Source organism: Eublepharis macularius, chromosome 12 (assembly GCF_028583425.1).
Source record: "Eublepharis macularius isolate TG4126 chromosome 12, MPM_Emac_v1.0, whole genome shotgun sequence".
In the NCBI taxonomy this organism is placed as follows: Eukaryota; Metazoa; Chordata; class Lepidosauria; order Squamata; family Eublepharidae; genus Eublepharis; species Eublepharis macularius.
Genome location: NC_072801.1, coordinates 50254932 through 50276081, shown reverse-complemented (window position 1 = coordinate 50276081; position 21150 = coordinate 50254932). Strand labels below are relative to the sequence as shown.

Here is a 21150-nt window from a genome sequence, read left to right as displayed (position 1 = left end):
GTACACTATTGTACAGAATGCTTTGCTTTCTTCACTTGTCTTTGTAGAGGACATCTCTTTTGTACAACTTTCCGTATTTTTCCCTTCTTTTCTAATTGTGCTTCTTGCTATTGTTCCTATCTCCCTTGGCTTGTTTCATATCTTATGCTTTATTTAAAAGTAAGACGTCTCTCGTTAGTTGTTATTTATTGCTTAGTAAAAGTATAAAGCATCTCAAGAGATTTTGACTAATTGATGGAGTGGGAATGTTGATAGTTACGGATTGTAGAGAGAGTTGATGCAAATGTCTGCATTTAAACTGAAACAACATAGGGATAGTTTCAGGTGAGTAGCTGTGTTGGGCTGCAGTAGAACAGCAAGGTTCAAGTCCAGTAGCACCCTGAAGACCAACAAAATTTTCAGGGCATAAGCTTTCAAGATATTTGACAAAGGGAGCTGGACTCCAAAAAGTTTATACCCTGAAAATCTTGTTGGTCTTCAAGGACTCGGAACATAAGTATTGTGTATAATTGAAGGAATTCCATGGATGTCCTAGTCATTTGGCCCTTATGCCATACACATGAGCTGACTTACGCCTATCAAGTTTTTGGTTTATCAAGATCAATATTGTCAATATTGGCAGTGGCTCTCCAGGCTTCCTGTAGAGGTCCTTCGTCCATCACCTATGGCCTGTTCATTTTAATTGGAGATGCTGGGGATTGAACCTAGAAACTTCTGCATGCAAAGCAGATGCTCTACCATTGTGCAACAGTGACCCTACTCCATCTCATGATGTCTCATTATTTGAGTACTTGATGTCCGGCGCAGCTGGACTCGGCCCCGGGGGCGGGGGTGCCACCCTCCAGCCGGGAGGAGCGCCCTCCTCCTCCTCCAGGGCCCCCCGACCCCCACCCCGTTACCTGGCCACCGAAGGCCGGCGGCACGACGGCGGCGGCGGCGGCTGGCCGGAGGGCCGGGACGAGGATGCCGGCCACGAAGAGGGGGCTGGCCGCAGCAAAGGAGGAGGCCGAAGCAAAGACGCCAGTCGCGGCCAAAACACCGGCAGTGGCGGCGGGCCGAGCCGCGGCGGCGAGGGGAGCCGCGGTGGCAGCAACCGCAGCAGGGAGACCAGTCACGGCGGGGAAGCCAGCCGCCGTGAAGGGACTGGCTGCGGCGGCGGAGGGGACCGTGGCGAAGACGCTGGCCGCAACGAGGGAGCCAGCACCGGGGCAGCCGGTGCAAACAGCTGCAACTGAGCCCGAGCAGAGGCGGGAACCGGCAGGCGGGGAGGTCCAACGGGATTGGCCCCAGGGGGTGGCAGGCAGGGGGGGGACGAACCAGGGCTGCTAGGGGGAGCACGGAAAGGTGGGGGATGGCAGGATTGGTGGAGGTGGTGGGGAGGAAACTACAAGAGGGCAGCTCCCAAGGACGCCGAGGAGGAAGTGGCTGGAGCGACTGGTAGCGAGCGGAGAGAGAGAGAGGGCGAACGGACAAGCCAGAGCTCAGCAGGGAGAGACGGTGGAAGCCGGGTGCCTTAAACCCCCACCGCTCACCCATATCTGAGGCCGAGGGAGCCGCCCTCTACGGGGAAGCTACGGCGGAAGGCGGGCACAGCGCGGGGACTGGAGAGGGCGCTCACACTTGACATCTGATGAATCACAGCTGGATGTGTACAGTGACTATTAATAAGCACTGGCTAAGTTCAGTCATAATACAAAATCATGATGCATTTTGAGCAGTTTGTGATCATTCACACTGCATTGTCTTGCCAAATGCTGATTTCAGTGACTGCGCTCAGTCCTGGTGTGCTGAACTGCATTGCAGCAACAGTGACACTTGGATTAAGCCAGAATATCTGCAATTGCACATCTTGTAAAATGCTAGCTCAGGCTATGTGGCTGATAAATATGATTCATACCATGGTTTCAGATCTTTTGACAGATCTTAAGGATGATCCAGCAAGGGATTTTGCTCAGTCTTATATAATTATCCTCACAAGAGCCCCCATCCTGCCTGACTTTTGACCATTCAGGTCCCCTGATCTCCAGCCCAGCCATTGTGGGCTGTGAAAGGTCTCCTCCCTTTTTCACCAGTGGAAAAGCTATTGGATCCAACCCCCTAAGTAACTATAGTTAATGAATAGTTCATTTTTGTATAATTACACTAACAATAATTAGTTCAATTAAATCATGGTTTTCTGTGATATCTGAATGAAGCAACAGAGTTTCACATTGAAGTAATCAAGTAATCGGGTTTTCTTTGGCATTTGGACCTTGGTTTGCCAACATCCAGGTTGGGCATGGTGATCTCCTGGAATTACAACTGATCCCGGACAAAGATCAATTCCCCTGGAGAAAATGGCTGTTTTGGAGGGTGAACTCTATAGTATTATCTCCATTAAAGTCCCTCCCCAAACCTTGGCTTCTCCAGGCTCCATCTTCCAAATCTCCAGAAATTTCCTAACCTAGAGTTGGCAACCCTATTAAATTGGGCCTGATATGTAATAGTTGAATTTCACATAGAATTTGCCACTTTACTCCATTGTCATCAAGTGCTGAAATGCATGTGTGAACACTAAATCTACAGCATTACTGAAAGCACTGTAATGGACCACATGATTCCATATTCACATTACAATTCATTGCCAAAATGGATTTCATGGGCATTGGTTAAAATTGCTACTGAATCTTGTATGCTGTCCTTCTGCTCAAGAGCTGAGGAAGTCATACATCAGTCACACTTCCCAAACTGTATTCTTGCCACAACCTGTGAGATGCATTAGACTAAGAAAGAGTAATTATTCAGTGAACTTAATGACTGAACAAGGATTTCATCTCCCATATTGTAGCCTGACAATGTAATTGCTGAGTTAAACTTGGGCAGGTGGATGGGGTCTTTATTAGGCAAAACATTTTAGGAATTTCAAGTGAAGTGAAATAGTTCCACTTTCAATAATACTAATGATATTTCACATACACCCCACCCACCTCCAAATATTTATTTTGGCTAAAGATTAGTGCTCATTCAGTGACCATTTGCGTCACTATTCCTATATTTTGGTGAGAAATTAGTACAGCAGGGATAAAGAATCAGACCTATTAATTTATAATCAGGTTGAATAACCCTTTTTGTCTGTTACAAACTTCCTGGAGTTTAAATCAGGCTTCAGAAAGATAATGTAGCATTTGGGAAGAAAGATGCATGTCAGTATTCCAGTGTTGGAGGCCAAGATAGCAAAGACTTCAACAGTTACTGTGTTTTTTCCCTTGGTGCTCAGGTAAGCTGTCAGAAAGGAGATCCAGACACTGCAAAACACCAGCATGCTGAAGGTGATGAATCTGGCTTCACTGAAAGCATCAGGCAGTTTTCTGGCAGGGAAAGCTGCAGTGATGCTGAGGATGGCTAGAAAGCCCAAGTAGCCCAGAACACAGTGGAACATTGCAAAGGAGCCTTCATTACATTCCACTATGATTTGTCCAGCCTCAGATTTCAGGTCAACATCCAAGAATGGAGGCAAGGTCAATAGCCATGTGATACAAACCCCTACTTGAATGAAGGAGCAGGGCAGAACAATGGAGAGGGCAGTTTTTTTACCTAGCCATTTCCTCATCTTGTTCCCTGGCTGAACTGCCACAAAGGCCAGAAAAACTGTAATAGTTTTTGCCAACATGCAAGATATAACAACAGAGAAAAGGACTCCAAAAGCCATTTGCTGGAGAAGACAGGTCATCTTCCCAGGCCTGCCAATGAATAACAGGGAAGAAAGGTAGCAAAGCAGATTAGAGATGAGAAGAATGCAGGTAAGATTCTGATTGTTGGCTTTGACAATGGGAGTGTTCCAGTTCTTTAGAAAGATTTGTATCACCAATATTGTAATGACAGCAAGAAAAACAGCAAGGGAAACCAAAACCGTCCCCAAGGGCTCTTGATAGGACAGGAAAGTTATAACTTTGGGAATACAGCAGTCTTTGTTCTTGCTTGCATATTGGTCTTCTGGGCACTTGATACGGGGAACTGCATCTGCAAGAGATGAGGACAGCAAGAATAGTTTAGCTATGACAACAATGGGATTAGATCCAACCATCTTTTCTGCTCGTGGCAAAGGAAGGAAGGTTCCCCTTTCAATCATCCAAAGAGTCTATTGTAGGGATCATGGCATCTGCATGAACATAAGCCATATGAGACATGGCCTGTTATAAGGAAGGGAACTGGGCAAGATTGTGTGAAAAAAAACCCTGGTTGGATCCAGCCCATGTTTTACTTTTTCATATGTTGTTTTCTCTGGAAAATGTTGAAGTATCACAATAAAAAATGACGCTGGATAGAAAGAACTCAGTTTTGTATTTATTTCTGATCTTGGCAATGGCACTAGTTTTGAACTATTGCAATTTAAGCCCTACATGCTCATGCGACCGGTTCTCTCATTTCTATCATCACAAATGTTAAGATCAACTCAATGTAGCATCTACTCTGGGATCATCAAAGTTTGAGCTCTTTTTTGGGGGGTGGGGGAATGCCTGTAAACTTTTCGTTTAAACAGCAAAGACTGAATACTGGGTGGTAGAGTCGTAACAGGTTTTGATTTTTTTTTTCGGTTGTAAGTTTCATTTTTTACTTATTTTATGTATCAAATCTTTAGGAAGAGACAAGGTAGACTGTTTAAATCAATATATATATATATATATATATATATATATATATATATATATATATATATATATATAACATTTCTCCATGCAAATTTGCACCATCGCTTACCTGTCTGATTAGAAATTGTGTCTTCTGGGCATGGAGAGCAATCATAGCAACAGTGTGGTTTCCCATGCCGAACTATCCTGCTATGTTCTATAGGGCAGCTCTCAACACATTTGGAATGAGGCAGCATCTAACCATTAAAAGGGGAAAGTAAAGTATATAAGACAATGCCCAATAGTTGTACAACTGCAAGGAGAACTACTCCCCCACTTCATGCATTTCAACACTTCAAAGTAACAGGACTAGCCATATTTCTACTTGACATTAAGGGTATTCTGACTAAAAACCCAAATGGGAAGATTAGTTCTCTAGTCCCCAGTAAAAATCCTACCTATATCCCTAGCATTGTCAATGCTTATCAAAGGGCATAGATATATATGAAGCAGCTTAAAACCAAGTTAGGCTATTAACCCATCTAACTCAGCATTGTCTCCCCTGACTGGCAGTGGTTCTCCAGATTCTCGGAGAGACTTCTATCGCATGATACACTTCAGTACTGGCTCCAAGTTTTTGGGAACCTCCTAGGAAAAGATAAAAGGACTGGAAGCTTTATAGTGACAGTGTTCAGAACATAACTTCTCACCCAGTGGCAACGTTAGAATTGACATTTTAATTCTACCCGATTAAATCTACTGTTCCACATAATAGCATCCTGATTAATGGTGAATTCTTCGGCTGCTGAAATACTTCCAACCGGAACACGAACAAAAGATTTATTGGGGAAAGTGACTCAGTTGATGATTTCATACCCTGCAGACAATTCTCCATTCTCAAAAGACACTTCTTCCTGTGCACTGTTGTTAAAGTTGATGTTTTTCAGAAAGAAGTGGAGCTAGATTGGGAAAGTTTACAAAACAGAGCCCATTATCTTTGTATGCTCAAACTAAAATTTAATAATGTGCAGTAAAGCTTTTATTGGAAGTCTGAAAAGGAAAAGTGAAGGAAGAGCAAGCTGCCTCTCTGCTGCTGCCTAGTATGCTACCAACATACTATGGGTTGGATCCAGTACAAAATTTCTATGCACACTATTTCTCTTGCACAAGTGAAAACACAAGAAAAAGACTGCAATAGTTGCTTCTGCTAAGTCAACCTTATTCCTACTCCACTTGGATATCCACCTGTTCAAAGTATTGTGCAACCTATACCAGGGTTTCAAGAAATGAGTCTAGAAGCAACTTCATTCTCAAACTTTGTTGAAGAAAGTGACCTTTAGGTACAATATGGGAGAGAGAAGAAATTGTTACTCAAGATCTTTTGTGTGTGTGACCTTATGCGTATGAAGATGGGCGTGAGAGACATCAAACAAGATCTTGCGCAATTCCTTCTACAAGTGGATCTACTCTAAGTAGACTTACATTTCTGTTTGTGTATTACTGGATACAACCCAATATTCTGCTGGTGTGAATGAGAGACAGTGTGGTGTAGGGGTTGGAGTGTTGGACTAGGATTTGAAAGATCCAGGTTCGAACTCCCACTTTGCCGTGGAATCTTGCTGGGTGACTCTGGGTCAGTCACACACACACACACTTGGCCTAAACTACCTCACAGGGTGCTTATGAGGATAAAACAAGAGAAGAGGGAGATGAAAGGCACTTTGAGTCCCTACAGGGGAGAAAGGCAGTATATAAATGAAGCATATAAATAACTAAATATTTTATTTCATTCTCTGCTTTAGCACATCAAGAGAGATAGTTTTGGTAAACATATGCAAGCTTCAGACACAATTTCACCCACAACCAATTTTACCTTCCAGGGCTGAATATTCGCATACTACAATTTTCGTTTATCTGGGGTTGTTTTTGTCCTGGAAAAGTGTACAGCATGCAAAGCATATGCTGTCGCATAGATAGCATTATAAATACTGTAGCTCTGAGCACTCATCTCCATCTCAAGTGTAAACTTAGACAGGCTGTCCAATTTTTCAAACCCTGTGCAAGTTTTGCACTTGTTAATGTTAGGGGGAACACAACACTGGAACACAATTTGCCAGAACATGCAGATAAAATACATCAGTGCCTCATTAAGCTGTAAGGTCTGGAGAAAGTGCTGGAATCCTGGCACTACATTTTTGTGGCCTGCAAAATTTAAGGTGCCATGGAAGGTTTTTGTGCAGAAGTTGTCAATATGGACTGGGTTTGTGAAATCCCACTGAGCTGTTGTGATCCAAAGTTTCCCTATATGCCAGTGCCTAGTAAATTCATAAAAGTCTAAGGTATTTTCTAGGGCCAGCAAAGATATAGAATTTCCACTGACAACAATCACATTCACAACAGGCAAAAGAAGGGCTGAATGGAGCTCTGAATTTTTTTTGCGATTACGGAGGCTCAATTCTGGAACTCCGTGCATGAAGGCGACACAAATGTTATTTTGTTCAAGCAAGAATGCCAACATCTGGGTAAAACTTTCTCCATTATCATCATCTGAAGCAATGAGGCCAATCCATGTCCATCTGAAATACAGGAGGAGCTTGACAATGCCCATGCATAGAGTAGTTTCACTTGGTGTCATCCAGTACAAATAAGGGTAATGGGCTCTATCATCAAACATAGCTTCACGTGCACCATAAATGAACTACTGGGGACAATATGGTGTATTCGACCGTGAAGAAATAATTACAAATGCCCATGTAATGCCACTAGTATCTTTCATGACTAAGCCTCAAATTTTCACTATTAGATGAAACTGTAAATGTTATGAACTACACTTTTTTCCTTTCCAGTATGAGATTTGAACTACCAATTTCAAATGCTTTTGAGTGGACAACTGGAGTGGAACATGGCGGGTGGGGTATCCATATCCTTTCCCCTTTCTTATTCTGTCCCCCTGCATCATCATTCCAACAGTCCAGAACAATGTCCAATGTTGTGCCAAAGTCTTGCGAGGAAACCTTGCAAGTCTTTGCCTACCATTTTGGTAGAGCTGTCAGGTCTTCAGCTGTAGTGAGAGACTGCTCGGCAGCAGCCTCTGACCTCAACCATGGGCAAGGCAAAAGGAGGTATGAAATATGCTGAATCAAAAATATTGTGCATGCAAAAATAGCACAATATTTAAAGAAATATTTTAGATATTCCAGACATCCACGTACACTTGTGCAACATGCCACACTTGAGAGGGAAATGCATAGAATCATAACCAGTAGAAACTAGGAGAGGAAAATCAAAAGAGCTATTTACCTATCAAAGCAAGATTCTGGTCAGAAGATTTGAATCTGAAGTTTGGCTAGTCAATAATTCAAAGGGACCCCTGGAATAACACAAATTAGGATGGTTTGGAGCCAACCAGAGAGGTGTTTGCAGGACCCAAGCAAACAAATCCAGGTAGAGATCCAAGGGGAGAAAATGAAAAGGAGGCATGTGGAGTTTACCATACATAGGAGGACTAGACTTTTCAAGGAAGTAAAAATTCAGCATTCCCTTGAATCACGGTATATGAAAAGAGCAGAACATGAGTACCAAACATACCAAGCGCATTTGGGGAAGGATTCTGGCTTATGTTATTAGCTAAAAATGCTCATGTAACTGCAGTATTTTGTATTTTGTAATGCTTTGATCATTCACAGAGGAGTTCTAATCACTGGTCTAACTGCTTTGGTTTGAATCTCTATTTTTACGTGAGCTATGATGACATTAAACTAAGTTTATGACCAATCCCGTTTCTTCTTTGCTGGTTCACTGCCTTTTAGCTGTACAAATGACCATGGGGGAGATATGCTGGCCATGGAGGTAAGATGGAAGGAGAAAAAAAAATAGGCCAGTGAAAATTGAAGGCTGCTGGCAACAGCAGATTTCCACGCTGGAGTACAGTCATTATGTTGGGCAGCTCCTTTGCCATTACCAACTTGAAATGGCAGTGCAGAAATTCATACTGTAAAAAATGCATATTATATTCTTGGGTTCTTTAACATATATTGTTAAATTAATGGATATTTAATCTGAATGTAACTGAACAGTAAGATGACTTCATCCATACCCCAGTTACTTACACACATACCTTGAGTATCTTATAGATACTCAAGATGGTGGCCATTTCAACAGAGTTTTTTACAGTAAGTCCCCCAATAACAGACAAAATATCCCTTTTTCTATCCAACTGTAACACTTTCATATGCTTTGTAAACAGTAAGTCTAGGATGGCCTTTATGTACTCCTTGAATCAAATATATTGTCATAGATATGGAATCCTAGGGTAACATTGGGCAAGATCCAGGGATTCTTATTGAGCTCATCGATGGCAAAAATTAAAGCCAGGACATGCTGGTAATCTTTTTGATTTATACTGCAATAAAAGTTATACTGAGAATTAGAAACTTATATCAGAAATGGTATCTAGTGCATTGCCACAAGTACACAGTCTAATAAATACTGTTACTGCATTCCTACCAGAAAATAAGAGGGATATTAACCAGAGGAAGGGAATTAGGAATCAGAAGATGGCTGTGACAGATGAATGTTGTTAGCGGACTTCTGTTTTGCTTTGCTACAATAGACAAACAAGGCTACCCCACTGTGACAAATACGCACCGCTTGTCCTAAACATTTGGCATCTGATAGCCTTCTCAGATTTGTGGATAGACAACCGCTTTTTCAGTTTCAAGTCTGTTTTGAATTCTTTTAGTGAAATGCAAAGCAATTTTATGTTATGGCTAACTGCTCTATGCTGATATCAAGGTTACTTAGATTACATGATAAAGTGCGAACAGAGGGGAACATGGGTGGGGAAAGAATCTGAAGGAGATTAACTATGCTTGAATTATGCCCCTAAATTATGAATATAAATGTAATCAATTTTAGAACGGCATTTTTTTTTCTCAAGCCCAATTAATTATGTCAAAGAATATACTCATCTAAGCCTGTCCTTGTCTACATAGTATGTTCAGGTAACAGCTTTGGCTCTGGTTGGTCTCTTCGCGCTGACTGCTGCATATTAGATTACAGTTGTTCATCTGAGCTGGATTTGGCTACAAATCTGCAACGTGACCTATTCAAAGCATTTAAAAAAAATTGGGGTGATATCCAGAAAGCTTTCTGGCTTAGTCTCACTCTATTCTTCTACTTACTACAGACCCTATTTGTCCTTCATGACTTTTGTCCATGCAGGTGCCATTATCTCCAACATAGCTTTTTTTGGATAGTCAAAGGAGGCCTTTTCTCTTTTTCTTAGCAATAGAAAAGCTAGTTGGGTGCTACCATTTGATTTAAAACTGGCACAAGTGGGAATGAAGGGACACAGTATAACATTGGTGGCAATGTACTGAGGCAGGGATGCAAGTTACCTCTTGTAAGACAAACAAAACAAGGCCTCTTTCGGTGGTAGAGGAAACATAAATGTACAACAAATACCCAAAATACAGTGTTGAAGGGCTAGGAGAGTAAAAAGAAAGAAAATGAAATGTAATGGGCTACCACAGACACATCCTTTTGAGTAAATATAAACATTTCTTCTGCTGCAGCCTTGCTTCAGTTTCTTTACCAGTTTCTTCTAGTTCAGTTCAGTTTATTGTTATTACGATCTAGGATTAGAATTTGTGTCAGTATATACAATAATATATAACAAATACATTGATTACAGGTCTAAGCATATCTAGGAAACTGAGCAATATATTTAAATACATAAAATTGTAAAATATTGGTTAAAATTTCTTAAGGGAGTTGTGGTAGTCTATCTAATTAAAGCCAGTTTCTTCTAAATATATAGTCTCGATAGATAAAATCAAAGGTATTGATAAAGTTTTCAACTCCTTTCTTAATAGAATCTTTAATAAGACTACTAAAGGTACTAGACATTCAACTAGTAAAACTTACATGAAAAACTTACATGAAAAGCTGTTCCTGCTGTAATGCCTTTCCTCACAGATCTGAAGGCAACTATATGATCAACTGAGAAATGACACAGTTACTATTACTAAGCCATAAAGAAGGCTTACCTAAAAGACTTATGATGTCTATGTGGAGGTATCTTAAAACTGTGTTGTCTAAAATGAGGATGGGTTAGAGAGAGGATTCCTCCAATTATGACATCTCCTGGCCTATATAGATGGTTGTTATAAATTCTACACTTGCTGTGCATGTCCTCCTTAGATACAAGAAGAGGGAATAGTAGCAATAACAATGATTTGATTGCAAATGCATAGCTAGGTAGTCCACAGCAGCATAACTTTATGTTGAATAACACACTCTGAGACACTGGTCCCACTTCACTTTTCTGTCTAGAATTTTGTATACTTTCCCAAGGAATCAAACAGAAGCAAAATTGGTGGGCTTAAAGATTCCATTTAGAAGTTTGCCCCACTTGTGGATGATTTGGTTCTGACCATCCATATAGCAAACCCTTGTTCTGAATAAGTTTGGATGTGAGTTTAGAATTTAACCAAATAGTCTGGGCATTTTTGTTACCTGCTTTTCAAAAAGAATAGTTAATAACAGTGATTTTGATAATGACAGTGTGGGTAAGTACCTGCCCGATGCCACACATTCTCTGCCTATATAGCTGAGGAAAAAAAACAAAGTTGTAAAATAGCATGCAATTTTCTCTCTGCTCTGAAGTGGAGAGGTCTTTCAAAAAATTGTTATCCGCTTAAGCTACTGTGAACATATGGACATTCACCATATAAGGCATTGGTCCTAAAAATTCATGTAGATTGTGGAATTAAATCTCAACTCAGGTAGAGAAGCCAAGGTGGGGGATATCATAGATTCCTCTAATTAGAGGATGGAATGCAGGATTCAGGATTTCTAATTTGATATTACACAAATGTGCCCTGATCTGGATAGCCCAGGTGAGCCTGATCTCGTCAGATCTCAGAAACTAAGCAGGGTCGGCTTTGATTAGTAATTGGGCTGAACAATGACAGTGTTCTTCAGTGAAGACCAGAGTTGCAGAAGTAGGCAATGGCAAACCACCTTTGTTAGTCTCTTGCCATGAAACCTCATGAGGGGGTGAGGTCGCCATGTCAGCTATGACTTGAGGGCACTCTCCACCATTACACAAATGTGGGTCTAAGTATCAGTGATATTACCTTTTAAATTTCCACTTTATGTAGCAAAATGTTTCTCCCTTACCCTCTCACTGTTCCCTCTTTCTTCAGTCTGATCTTTGCTCACCCACCCTCTCCTCACTGCTCTGCCTGACTCACCATTCTCCCCACCGCTACCCGCCTCACTGCTCTCCCCACCTATCTCTCACCTCACTGCTCCACCTGCCTGCCCAGCTCTCTCCTCAGTATTCTACTTATCCACCCCCATCCTTACTGATTTGCCTATCAGTCTGCCCCCATCCCTGGCACTTTGCACCCTCCCCCAAGTAGGTGTCCTGCTGCCTACCTCCACCATGGCTGCGATCATTCTTCTCTTTTTCTTCCTCAAGAAGCACACTCTTCTTGCTGCCTGTGTCAGCATCAATGCAGGCCTGCTGGTAGAGGAGAAGGAAGAATTAATAATAATAATAACATTAATGACAATAATAACATTTGATTTGTATGCCAGCCTTCAGGACAACTTTATGTCCATTCAGAGCAGTTCACAAAGTGTGTTATTATTATCCTTACAACAATCACCCTGTGAGATGGGTGAGGATGAGAGAACTCCTAGAAGCTGTGACTGAGCCAAGGTCACCCAGCTGGTTTTAATAGGAAGAGTGGGGAATCAAACCTGGTTCTCCAGATTAGAGTCCTACCCCTCTTTTTCCCATTAGGAATTTATTCTGTTCACAAGACTCACAAAAATGACTTCTACAGGGAAGGAGATGATACCAGTTTAGGGGCTCCATTGGATTGTATCTGTACCTTCAGGTCTCATTGACCAGAAGGGTAGGGTGTGTTGACCTCTGCTGGTCTCCAACCACTGAACACAGTTGATGGTGACCAGTGAAAGACCAGCATGCAGAATTCTGAATTCCAACTCACCAAAAAGGAATCCCACCACGACCTGCCAACCACCAAGTCCAAAACACAAAACCACACTAGGTTCAACAAACAATTGTTCCAATGTACAACCAAAGACTACAGAGTAAGTGCCACAACTACACAACACAACCAACACCAACAATCCCCCACACCATCTACAGAACGATTCCATGAACCTCAGAAATTTCCAACAAAGCAACAAAACACAAGCAGAAATTAATATACAAACAAAGAGTCCCAGAGTTAAGAGTTAATTTCATCCACCTACAACAGTACTGCTAAAAATTCACATTGTTACTGAATTATGTGACTCTGCTTGTTTTTTATCACTCCACCAGAAATCTCTGTGGTCCATATAGTCACTCCACAAATTATGCAAAGGATTGTCAACATTGGCTATGCTGCACAATGGTGACACCTGCTTCAGAATCCCCGGCTGCACACCAGAACAACCACCCATTAAACTCAGTATAATTCTGTGTCCTAGACTTCAGCAGTCAGCAGCAGGCTACAGTGGGATTCCCCTCTGGTGACTCATGGTGACCTTTTTTTGAAGATTAAAATCGAGTTGAAACCAGAGGTATTTTGGGGGGGGGGAATAATGGACAGCCAGTTGGAAAGAAGCTTTGGAACTTTGTTTTTATATTTGATTATGGCAGCAAGAGTACTCTATTCACAAAAGTAGGAGACTCCAACATTGCCTACAGTGGAGAAATGATGGATAAAAGGAAGCGGCTGACTCACCGGCTAGCTGAGTTGCCACCTGGGGCCGGACGGAGTGGAGGCGGGACGAAGAGCGAAGGTGGAGCATCTATCCCGTGAAGGTCTAGCCGCGTGGTCAACGGCATTATTGTCCGAGCATCAGCGGGACAAAGAGTGAAGGCGGAGCATCCATCCCGCGAAGGTCCAGCCGCGTGGTCAACGCCATTATTGTCCGAGCATTGACGAAACAAGTTGCACCCTCCCACCCTCCGCATTTCCAGAGCTATCGAGGGGGCTCTGTCACAACTTTACGGATTGGCAGTTTTTTAAGGCACTGGGCTGGATCCCAGCAGGGTGAGCAGGCCTGCGAGCTGCTCACCCCGACGGCTGGAGGCAAGGGTCGCCAGACGGAGCCGGCAATGGAACAGCATGGGCCAAGGTGCCAGCGGGAGGCTGGCGGGTGATGCATCGGTTCGGCAGTGAGGCCTACGATGCCAATGGGGATCCAGCCCAGATGCCAGGCCAATGCTCCATATAGCTGTAATCAATAAAGTTGTGGCCAATTTCTAACCCACACAAGTGTCTGGTGTGCTTATTTAGCTGTAACGCAGTCCGACATAGCCCCTAGGATGCAAAAGTATTGGAGTTTGCGTCAATGGCAAAACTTGCTTCACTGATTAGGGAAAAGACATTAGTTACATTTTTGACTGAATGGAAACCGTTTATAGACTTTTTACATGAAATGGATAATAAGGACTTGATGATATCTGGATTTATGGATTAAGAACCATGAACAATAGAAAAAAGAGGGCTTTTATGTTTAACTTAAAGTAAGTGAGATTCTGAAAATGATCTATATTTGTGGTGGAGAAAATCAGAACTCAATCTGTACTTTAGTTAAAGGGTTTCTTTTTCTCTTTCACTTGTCTATGTATTGTTAGTGTGTCTTCTTTTTAGAATATTTTTGTCCTTTATGTTTGTTTTCTATAGTTTTTATGTTATTTTTTATAGTTTAAATAAAGAAAAATTATAACAACAACAACAAAACAATCCTACCGCTCTTAACCACTACACCAAATTAGTGAGGCTGCCTCTTCTGTTCCCAACCCAGCCAATGCTTGGCTTTTGACCTCTGACACTGCCACCATAGTGAACAGACTGCCCATCTCCTCGAGAGAGCAGTTTTCTCCCATAACCCTTTTCTTTCATCTGTTTGGAGTTTGGAGTCAGTTTCTGATCATTTCCTTTTTGATTAATGAGAAATTTGAAGAGAAGCGGGGCAAGAAGGGAGGCTCTGCAAAATTTCAGAATTTAACTCTGCAGATGCTCAGAAGCAGGCAATGTCTTCCTAAGTTTTCCTCTCTTCTTGCTAGAACCCCACTCTGGGGTGTACAGCATAACCAACTGCAAAGGGTGAAGTTACAAAAGGGCACATTAATTTCTCTTCAAACAGAAATGAAAGTAAAATCCTGCTTTCAAAAGAGAAAAAAGAAAATAGGTGGAATCAACAGCTATATCTAGAAATGTGAATTTTGGAAAAAGAAATTCCCCTGCCCCATAACAACTCCACTATATTCTAATCTGTATATTCTTATAAACTGGATCCCAAACTGCATGCTTTCATATGGTTCAGCTTAACAAAAACTGATCTGAATTCAAAATTAAGATCAAAAGTTAGGATCACAATATTTATTTGTTTAAATATTTACATATAAATATTTAACAGTAAAATGTTTCCTTCCTTTTGTATTTGTCCTTAGCAGATAATGTATATTGTCTATCATCAGCAGTGCGAACGGAAAGATAACTTGCTCATGAGCATGTCATATAATTAATCCTCAGAGAACATACTAAGCTTCATATTTGCCAACAAGATAGAAGACTCAGTATTACTTTTGCCTCCTAAGGGTGTGCAATGGAGCAGAGCAATAAGGTAGGCATCATCCATATAGCTTGATTTGCAATCCATGCACTGCTATTTTTCTTCCCCAAAGGAAGAATGAAGAGCTAATATCCAAAATTCCAACTTTGGGGCTAGGACATGTAAATAGACATACATATTTTTAAAAACTGTCAAGAAGGATGTACGGAGAAGGGAACATCTGGCCAAGTAAAAGCTGAATGATAATATAAAATGCTAATTTGGATGTAGATTGTACAGTATTTTAGAATTGGGCATTACCCATAGTTGGGGATTGGCACTTTGAATTCTATAGTTTTGGGGAGGCAGAAGAAAAATGAAGTGTAAAGAAGAGCTGTAAAAAGTGATTACAGAGATACGGAAGCCAGAATTTTTTTTTTAAGTCCTCTGTTATTTTGAACCTAGAAAGAAAGAGAGCCTATGTGATTACTTTATTTCCAAGTTACCTGGGTCAGAATAGAATGGAAATTAATTTTTTTCCAGCATGGAGATCAGTATTCAGATGGGAAGGGCAGAATAATATTATCATCTGAATGTATGTATGTGAATCTATTTTGTAGGACAGATATTAGCGTGTCCATTCACAACTTGCATGCATAGTGTTTTTGGGTTTTTTTTTAAAGTCTCTGTATTGGAAAAAACAAAGTAGTATGTGACCCAAGTGTCTGGGTTTTTTTTGCTAATATGAAATCACCAGGAATTGGATCAGTGGGAGGAAAAGGCAGGGAGTAACATGCTTGTGATAAATAATCATATGTGCAGCTTTGTACATTTTCTTGGGCCATCCTCAGTTTCAATAATCAAATACTAGATCCTGAGGGCAAAAGATTCAGGATAGATAACCAAAAGCACTTCTTTACTTGATGAATGATGAAAAGGTGGAATTCTCTACTATTGAACGTAAGGATGGTCAAGCATAGATGCCTTTAAAAGGGGACTGGATGAATTCATGGAGGATAGGTTCATCAGTGGCTACTAGACATGGTGACTAAAGGGAGCTTCCACATTCAGAGGCTGAAGCCCTCTGAAATCCAGTGCTAGGTGACAACACCAGGAAGAAGCCTTGCCCTCCATAACTTGATGTTGGTCCTCCAAAGTCACCGTTTGGCCAGTATGTGGCCCAGCATGCTGGATTAGATGGACAACTGGTCTGATGCAGCAGGGTTCTTCTTATGTTCTTATCAAGCAGGGGAGTTGTGTGTATGTGTGTAGTTGGTTGCTAGTACAGTAGAAACATATTCACTGCTGTCCAAGTCTATTTACTTATTTCACTTATTTACTTATTTACTATTACTTATTTAAAAGCCCATTTGTAATCTGCATTTCTGCCCCATGAAGGTGGCTCAAGGCAGATTGCAAGAAAGTCAACGAATCAACAAAACAGATCCTTACAAATCAATACTGTAGACCATTTAAAACCAAACTACCAATAAGCCTCCCATATAAAAGACCAGACGTCACACATCAGAGTGTGATCAGATTTTAGGAACCAACAAGTATGAAACTGACAGGCAGATCACTTATTCAGAACAACATTTCCTCCTACGGGTCTCTCCATACCAAGGTTTTGCTGTAGCTCAGCTTCTTAACTGCATTGTTTCTCTCCTCTTACATACAATACAATCTACTGGCTGTTGCTCTTTCATCTCTCTCCCCCCCCTCCCCAAGTTTTTTTCAGATCACTGGTGGCTGAAAAAATATAGGGAAAACGTTAAGAAAAACTGGTACATCTGACAAATGACAAAAACAGAAGAGCAAACAGCCAGTAAATTAGCCTGTGTATAAGGGGTGGGGGGAAACAATGTAACAGAAGAGGGAATAATGCAGTTAAGAAGCCAAGCTGCAAGAAAAATTGGGTGTAGAAAAGCCCTGTATGAAGATAAGTCTTCAGATTTGCTCTAAAAAAGAAAACATCATCGATAATTTCAAACTGAATCACTAGAATCATTTAAGTTGAATAAGTTAAACAAATTATTTTATTCCAGAAGCCTCATGTGTTTTCACTTTGTTGAAAAGGAAAGGGGATATATACATTTGGAGCAGACATGAAAAATGGTTTAGAAAACAAATTTAGGGAAATGTAGTGGGATTTAAGCTGATTTGACTCCATTTATCTTTAATGCACTATCCCTCTTCCAATTTAATTTCACTGAGTACAAGTTTTAGCAGGATCTTCTTTTCTAAAGTCTTAGGTGGGTAGCTGTGTTGGTTTGCAGTAGAACAGCAGGATTTGTGTCCAGTTGCACACTTGAGACTAAAAAGATTTTCAAGTTGTAAGTTTTCAAGAGCTCTGTAGAAGGAAACTCTGACTCTCAAAAGCTTACACCCTGAAAATCCTGTTAGTCTCTAAGGTGCCACTAGATTCAAGTCACTAGACTCAACTTCTCTAAAGTTGCAGTCATGTGCCAGAGTTTGAAGCAAACTGGGATAGCTCACTGAGCGAACACCTGAGGAAATTTGAGGGATGAAAAATCAGCTTCAATTTTTAAAAAAAGATTTCAGTAAAACTAGGAACATTTAACATCACTTCAGTGTGGAGAGGTTCTCTTAGAACACCTTAAGTCTGAAAAGGAATGAAATTTATTTTAACTATTTTTAAAATCAATTTTATCCCACTTTTCTGCCAAAATTTGGCTTCAAAGGTGAGTCATAGGAATAAAACCTATGCAAAAGATTTTAAGTTTAATACATATGTTCCTTAAGAAGTAGGTAAGTTTGGTTTACACATACAAAGGGATAATACAGTAGAATGTTGAGATGGTTGAATGGGTTGTACCTAGGGATGCCAGACACCTGCCAGGAGCAGGGGATCCCCCACCTCCGCCCCCCACACCCTGCCCTCTGCTTACCTGGCCAGCGGGGGGCGGGGAACGCACCTTCCATGCGTGCTCCCCTGTGGCGCTGCATGCTCCCATGCACTGCAGCCACCTGGATTGGGCCTGTTTTGGCCCAGATCAGGCCTGGATTGGGGCTACTGCTGAGCACAGGAGTGCTCCTGCCCTCCACAGCGGCTCAAAATGTGCTTCTTTCGGCCCAGATCAGGCTCCTTTCAGGCCTGTTCTCACATGGATTGGGCCCGCTTTGAGCTGCTGCGGAGCACGGGAGCCCTCCTGCACTCTGCAGTGCCCAAATCTGGGCCTGATCCAGGCCAAAATGTGCCTGAAATGAGCCCAGTCAGGCTCATTTTGGGTCTATTTTTGCCTGGATCAGCCCGTTTTGGGCTGTTGCAGAGCACAGGAGCACTCCCAATCCATGCCCAAATCGGCCCAAAACGAGCCCAATCTGGGCTGAAACAGGTGCATTTTGGGCCGCTGTGGAGGGCAGGAGCACTTACACACTCCATAGTGTCCCCAATCTGGGCCCCTGTGGAGTGTGGGCACACTCCCAGGGGCCATGTGCTGATGTCACTTCCCAGAAGTGTCACCTCATTTCCATCTCAATCTGCTGAATGTCTTGGCCAGGCCTCTGTTGGACCTGGATCTGGATACAATGGAGAAAACTTTTCTATTTCCTCCCCTCCATCTGATGGCCCCCACTGATGGAGGGGAGGAGAAATATTTGTAGCGGAACATTATGAGCAATACTTAGGATGATGGAGACAGTAGTAACAATAAGGAAACAGTACCAACAGCATATCTAGTTCTGGAAAAGACAACAACTCTATCAGGGTCCTACCCTAAAGGAGCTCACAATAAAATATTGTGAGCTCCTTTAGGGTAGGACCCTAAAGAGGATAAAAAGACACAGAGGAACAGAATTCAGGGTAAAATACTGGTTCATACAGTGATTGATTACACAGCTTCTAAATCATAAATGTGCAGTCCCTCAAACAGGGTTTGGTTTGGAAAAATGGCACAGGAGGAGGCTGAAGCCCCACCGCTCCCCATGCTGTGGTCCCAATGCAAACTGGGCCTCAGTATGCTTGGGTATATGGTTGCCACCAGCACACATTAAGCTTTTAGAAGATGTGGAGAAACATATAATGTAGTTTGACCCTGATCTATTTAATGTATGCCCCACCTTTCTCCCTAATTTGGACTTAAAGCAGATTACATCATTCATCTCTCCTCCATTTCATGCCCACAAAAACTCTGTGGGATAGCTTAGGCTAACAGTGGCTCACGGTCAACCAGCAAGTTTCCATGGGAAAGTGGGGATTGGAACCTGGCCCTCCTAGTCAGATACTCTAGCCACCACACTATGCCAAATATGGGGAAAAATGTATTCGGGGTTAGAATTTGAAATGGCAAAAAGAAAACACGGCATCTTCCATATTCAAATACTTATTCTCTAGAATGTAAAAAGATCACAATATTTTGATATGTACAGCGTTTTCATCCATCTTGTGGTTGACACAATATTATTATAGTAGTGGTGGAGAGTGTCCTCAGGTCATAGCTGACTTACAGTGATCCTTGGTTGGGTTTTCATGGCAGAAGACTAACAGAGGTGGTTTGCTATTGCCTGCCTCAGCAACCCTGGTCTTCGTTGGAGGTCTCCCATCCAAGAATGGTCAACCTTTCTTAGCTTCTGAGATCAGATCAGGCTCACCTGAGATATCCAGTTCAAGATATTATTATAGTAATAACAGTATAGTAACCATTTCATTTTTTCTGTTCTTTTTCCCTAGAATATTCAGTTCTCCAAGACAGACTGGGTAAATCAAAGCATCACATACTTCATCCTTCTGGGATTTGGGAAAGACCCTGAACTGCAGATCCTTCTCTTCCTATTCTTTCTGATTATCTATGTTGTAACTATCATTGGCAACCTCCTCATTGCTGGATTAGTAATATCTGATCGCCACCTTCACAGGCCAATGTATTATTTCCTGGCCAACCTTTCAAGCTTGGAAACCTGCTACACTTCCATCATTCTACCCAGGATGTTGGCCAGTTTCCTAACTGGGGACAGAACTATTTCTGTCATTGGCTGCATTGTACAATTTAATGTATTTAGCTCTCTGACTGCCACAGAATGTTATCTTCTGGCTGTGATGTCCTATGATCGGTATTTAGCAATACGTAGACCATTACACTATGCCACACTTATGAAGGGTCGGTTTTGCTTTCAGCTAGCAACTGGATCTTGGGTTAGTGGATTTCTTGCCAGTACTGCAACAACTTCATTGTTGTCCAAGTTCAATTTTTGTGATTCCAACGAGATAGATCACTTCTTCTGTGATTTTGCCCCCTTGTTAAAACTCTCATGTAGTGATACCACTCTCATGAAACTTGTCACTTTTGTGCTGTCTGTCATTTTCACTCTGCCCTGTTTTGTTTTAACTGTGGCATCTTATGTTTATATCATCAGCACCATTTTGAAGATTCCATCTACCAAAGGGAGGCAAAAGGCTTTCTCCACCTGCTCCTCTCACCTGATGGTTGTCACAATCTTCTATGGGACTCTCATCATTGTGTACCTATTGCCAGATTCCCCTACACTACAGGATCTCAACAAAGTCCTTTCTTTGTTCTATACAGTTTTGACTCCCATGATAAATCCTCTCATATACAGTCTCAGAAACAAAGATGTTCAGGAGGCCCTGAAAAAAAAACTTGTAAAGTTTCTGCCATTCACAGGAAGCAAGGGAATCAAAGAGGGTTTCATTCACATACATTAAAAAAATAGAAACCTTGAAATATCCTATTCATGGCACCTACCATTGACATCAATTAATTGAGAAGACAGGGCCAGGACATGTAGGATAGAGTCACATGTTATGAAGTCCTTGTGTCCCCTGTGTGTCTACCCCTGTCCTTTTGATCAGATGTGTGCTGGAGTTCCAGGTGTGAAATTTAATTCCCAGGTGTGAATTGGACCAATTCATACCAAAACTGCAATGCATGGGAAGAGGCTTAGCCATTGTTTGACCCATTGTACTGATTGGCTA

General features: G+C 41.7%; 1 protein-coding gene across 1 annotated transcript; it reads left to right on the top strand.

Annotated features, from left to right (window-relative positions):
- The first annotated feature begins 963 nt into the window (after nt 1–963).
- On the top strand, nt 964–20880 carry LOC129339183 (olfactory receptor 1020-like). Its single transcript, XM_054993784.1, has 3 exons — nt 964–1247; nt 3142–3256; nt 19888–20880. The coding sequence occupies exons 1-3, from the start codon at nt 964–966 to the stop codon at nt 20878–20880; spliced, it is 1392 nt and encodes a 463-aa protein (XP_054849759.1).
- The last annotated feature ends 270 nt before the right edge of the window (nt 20881–21150 follow it).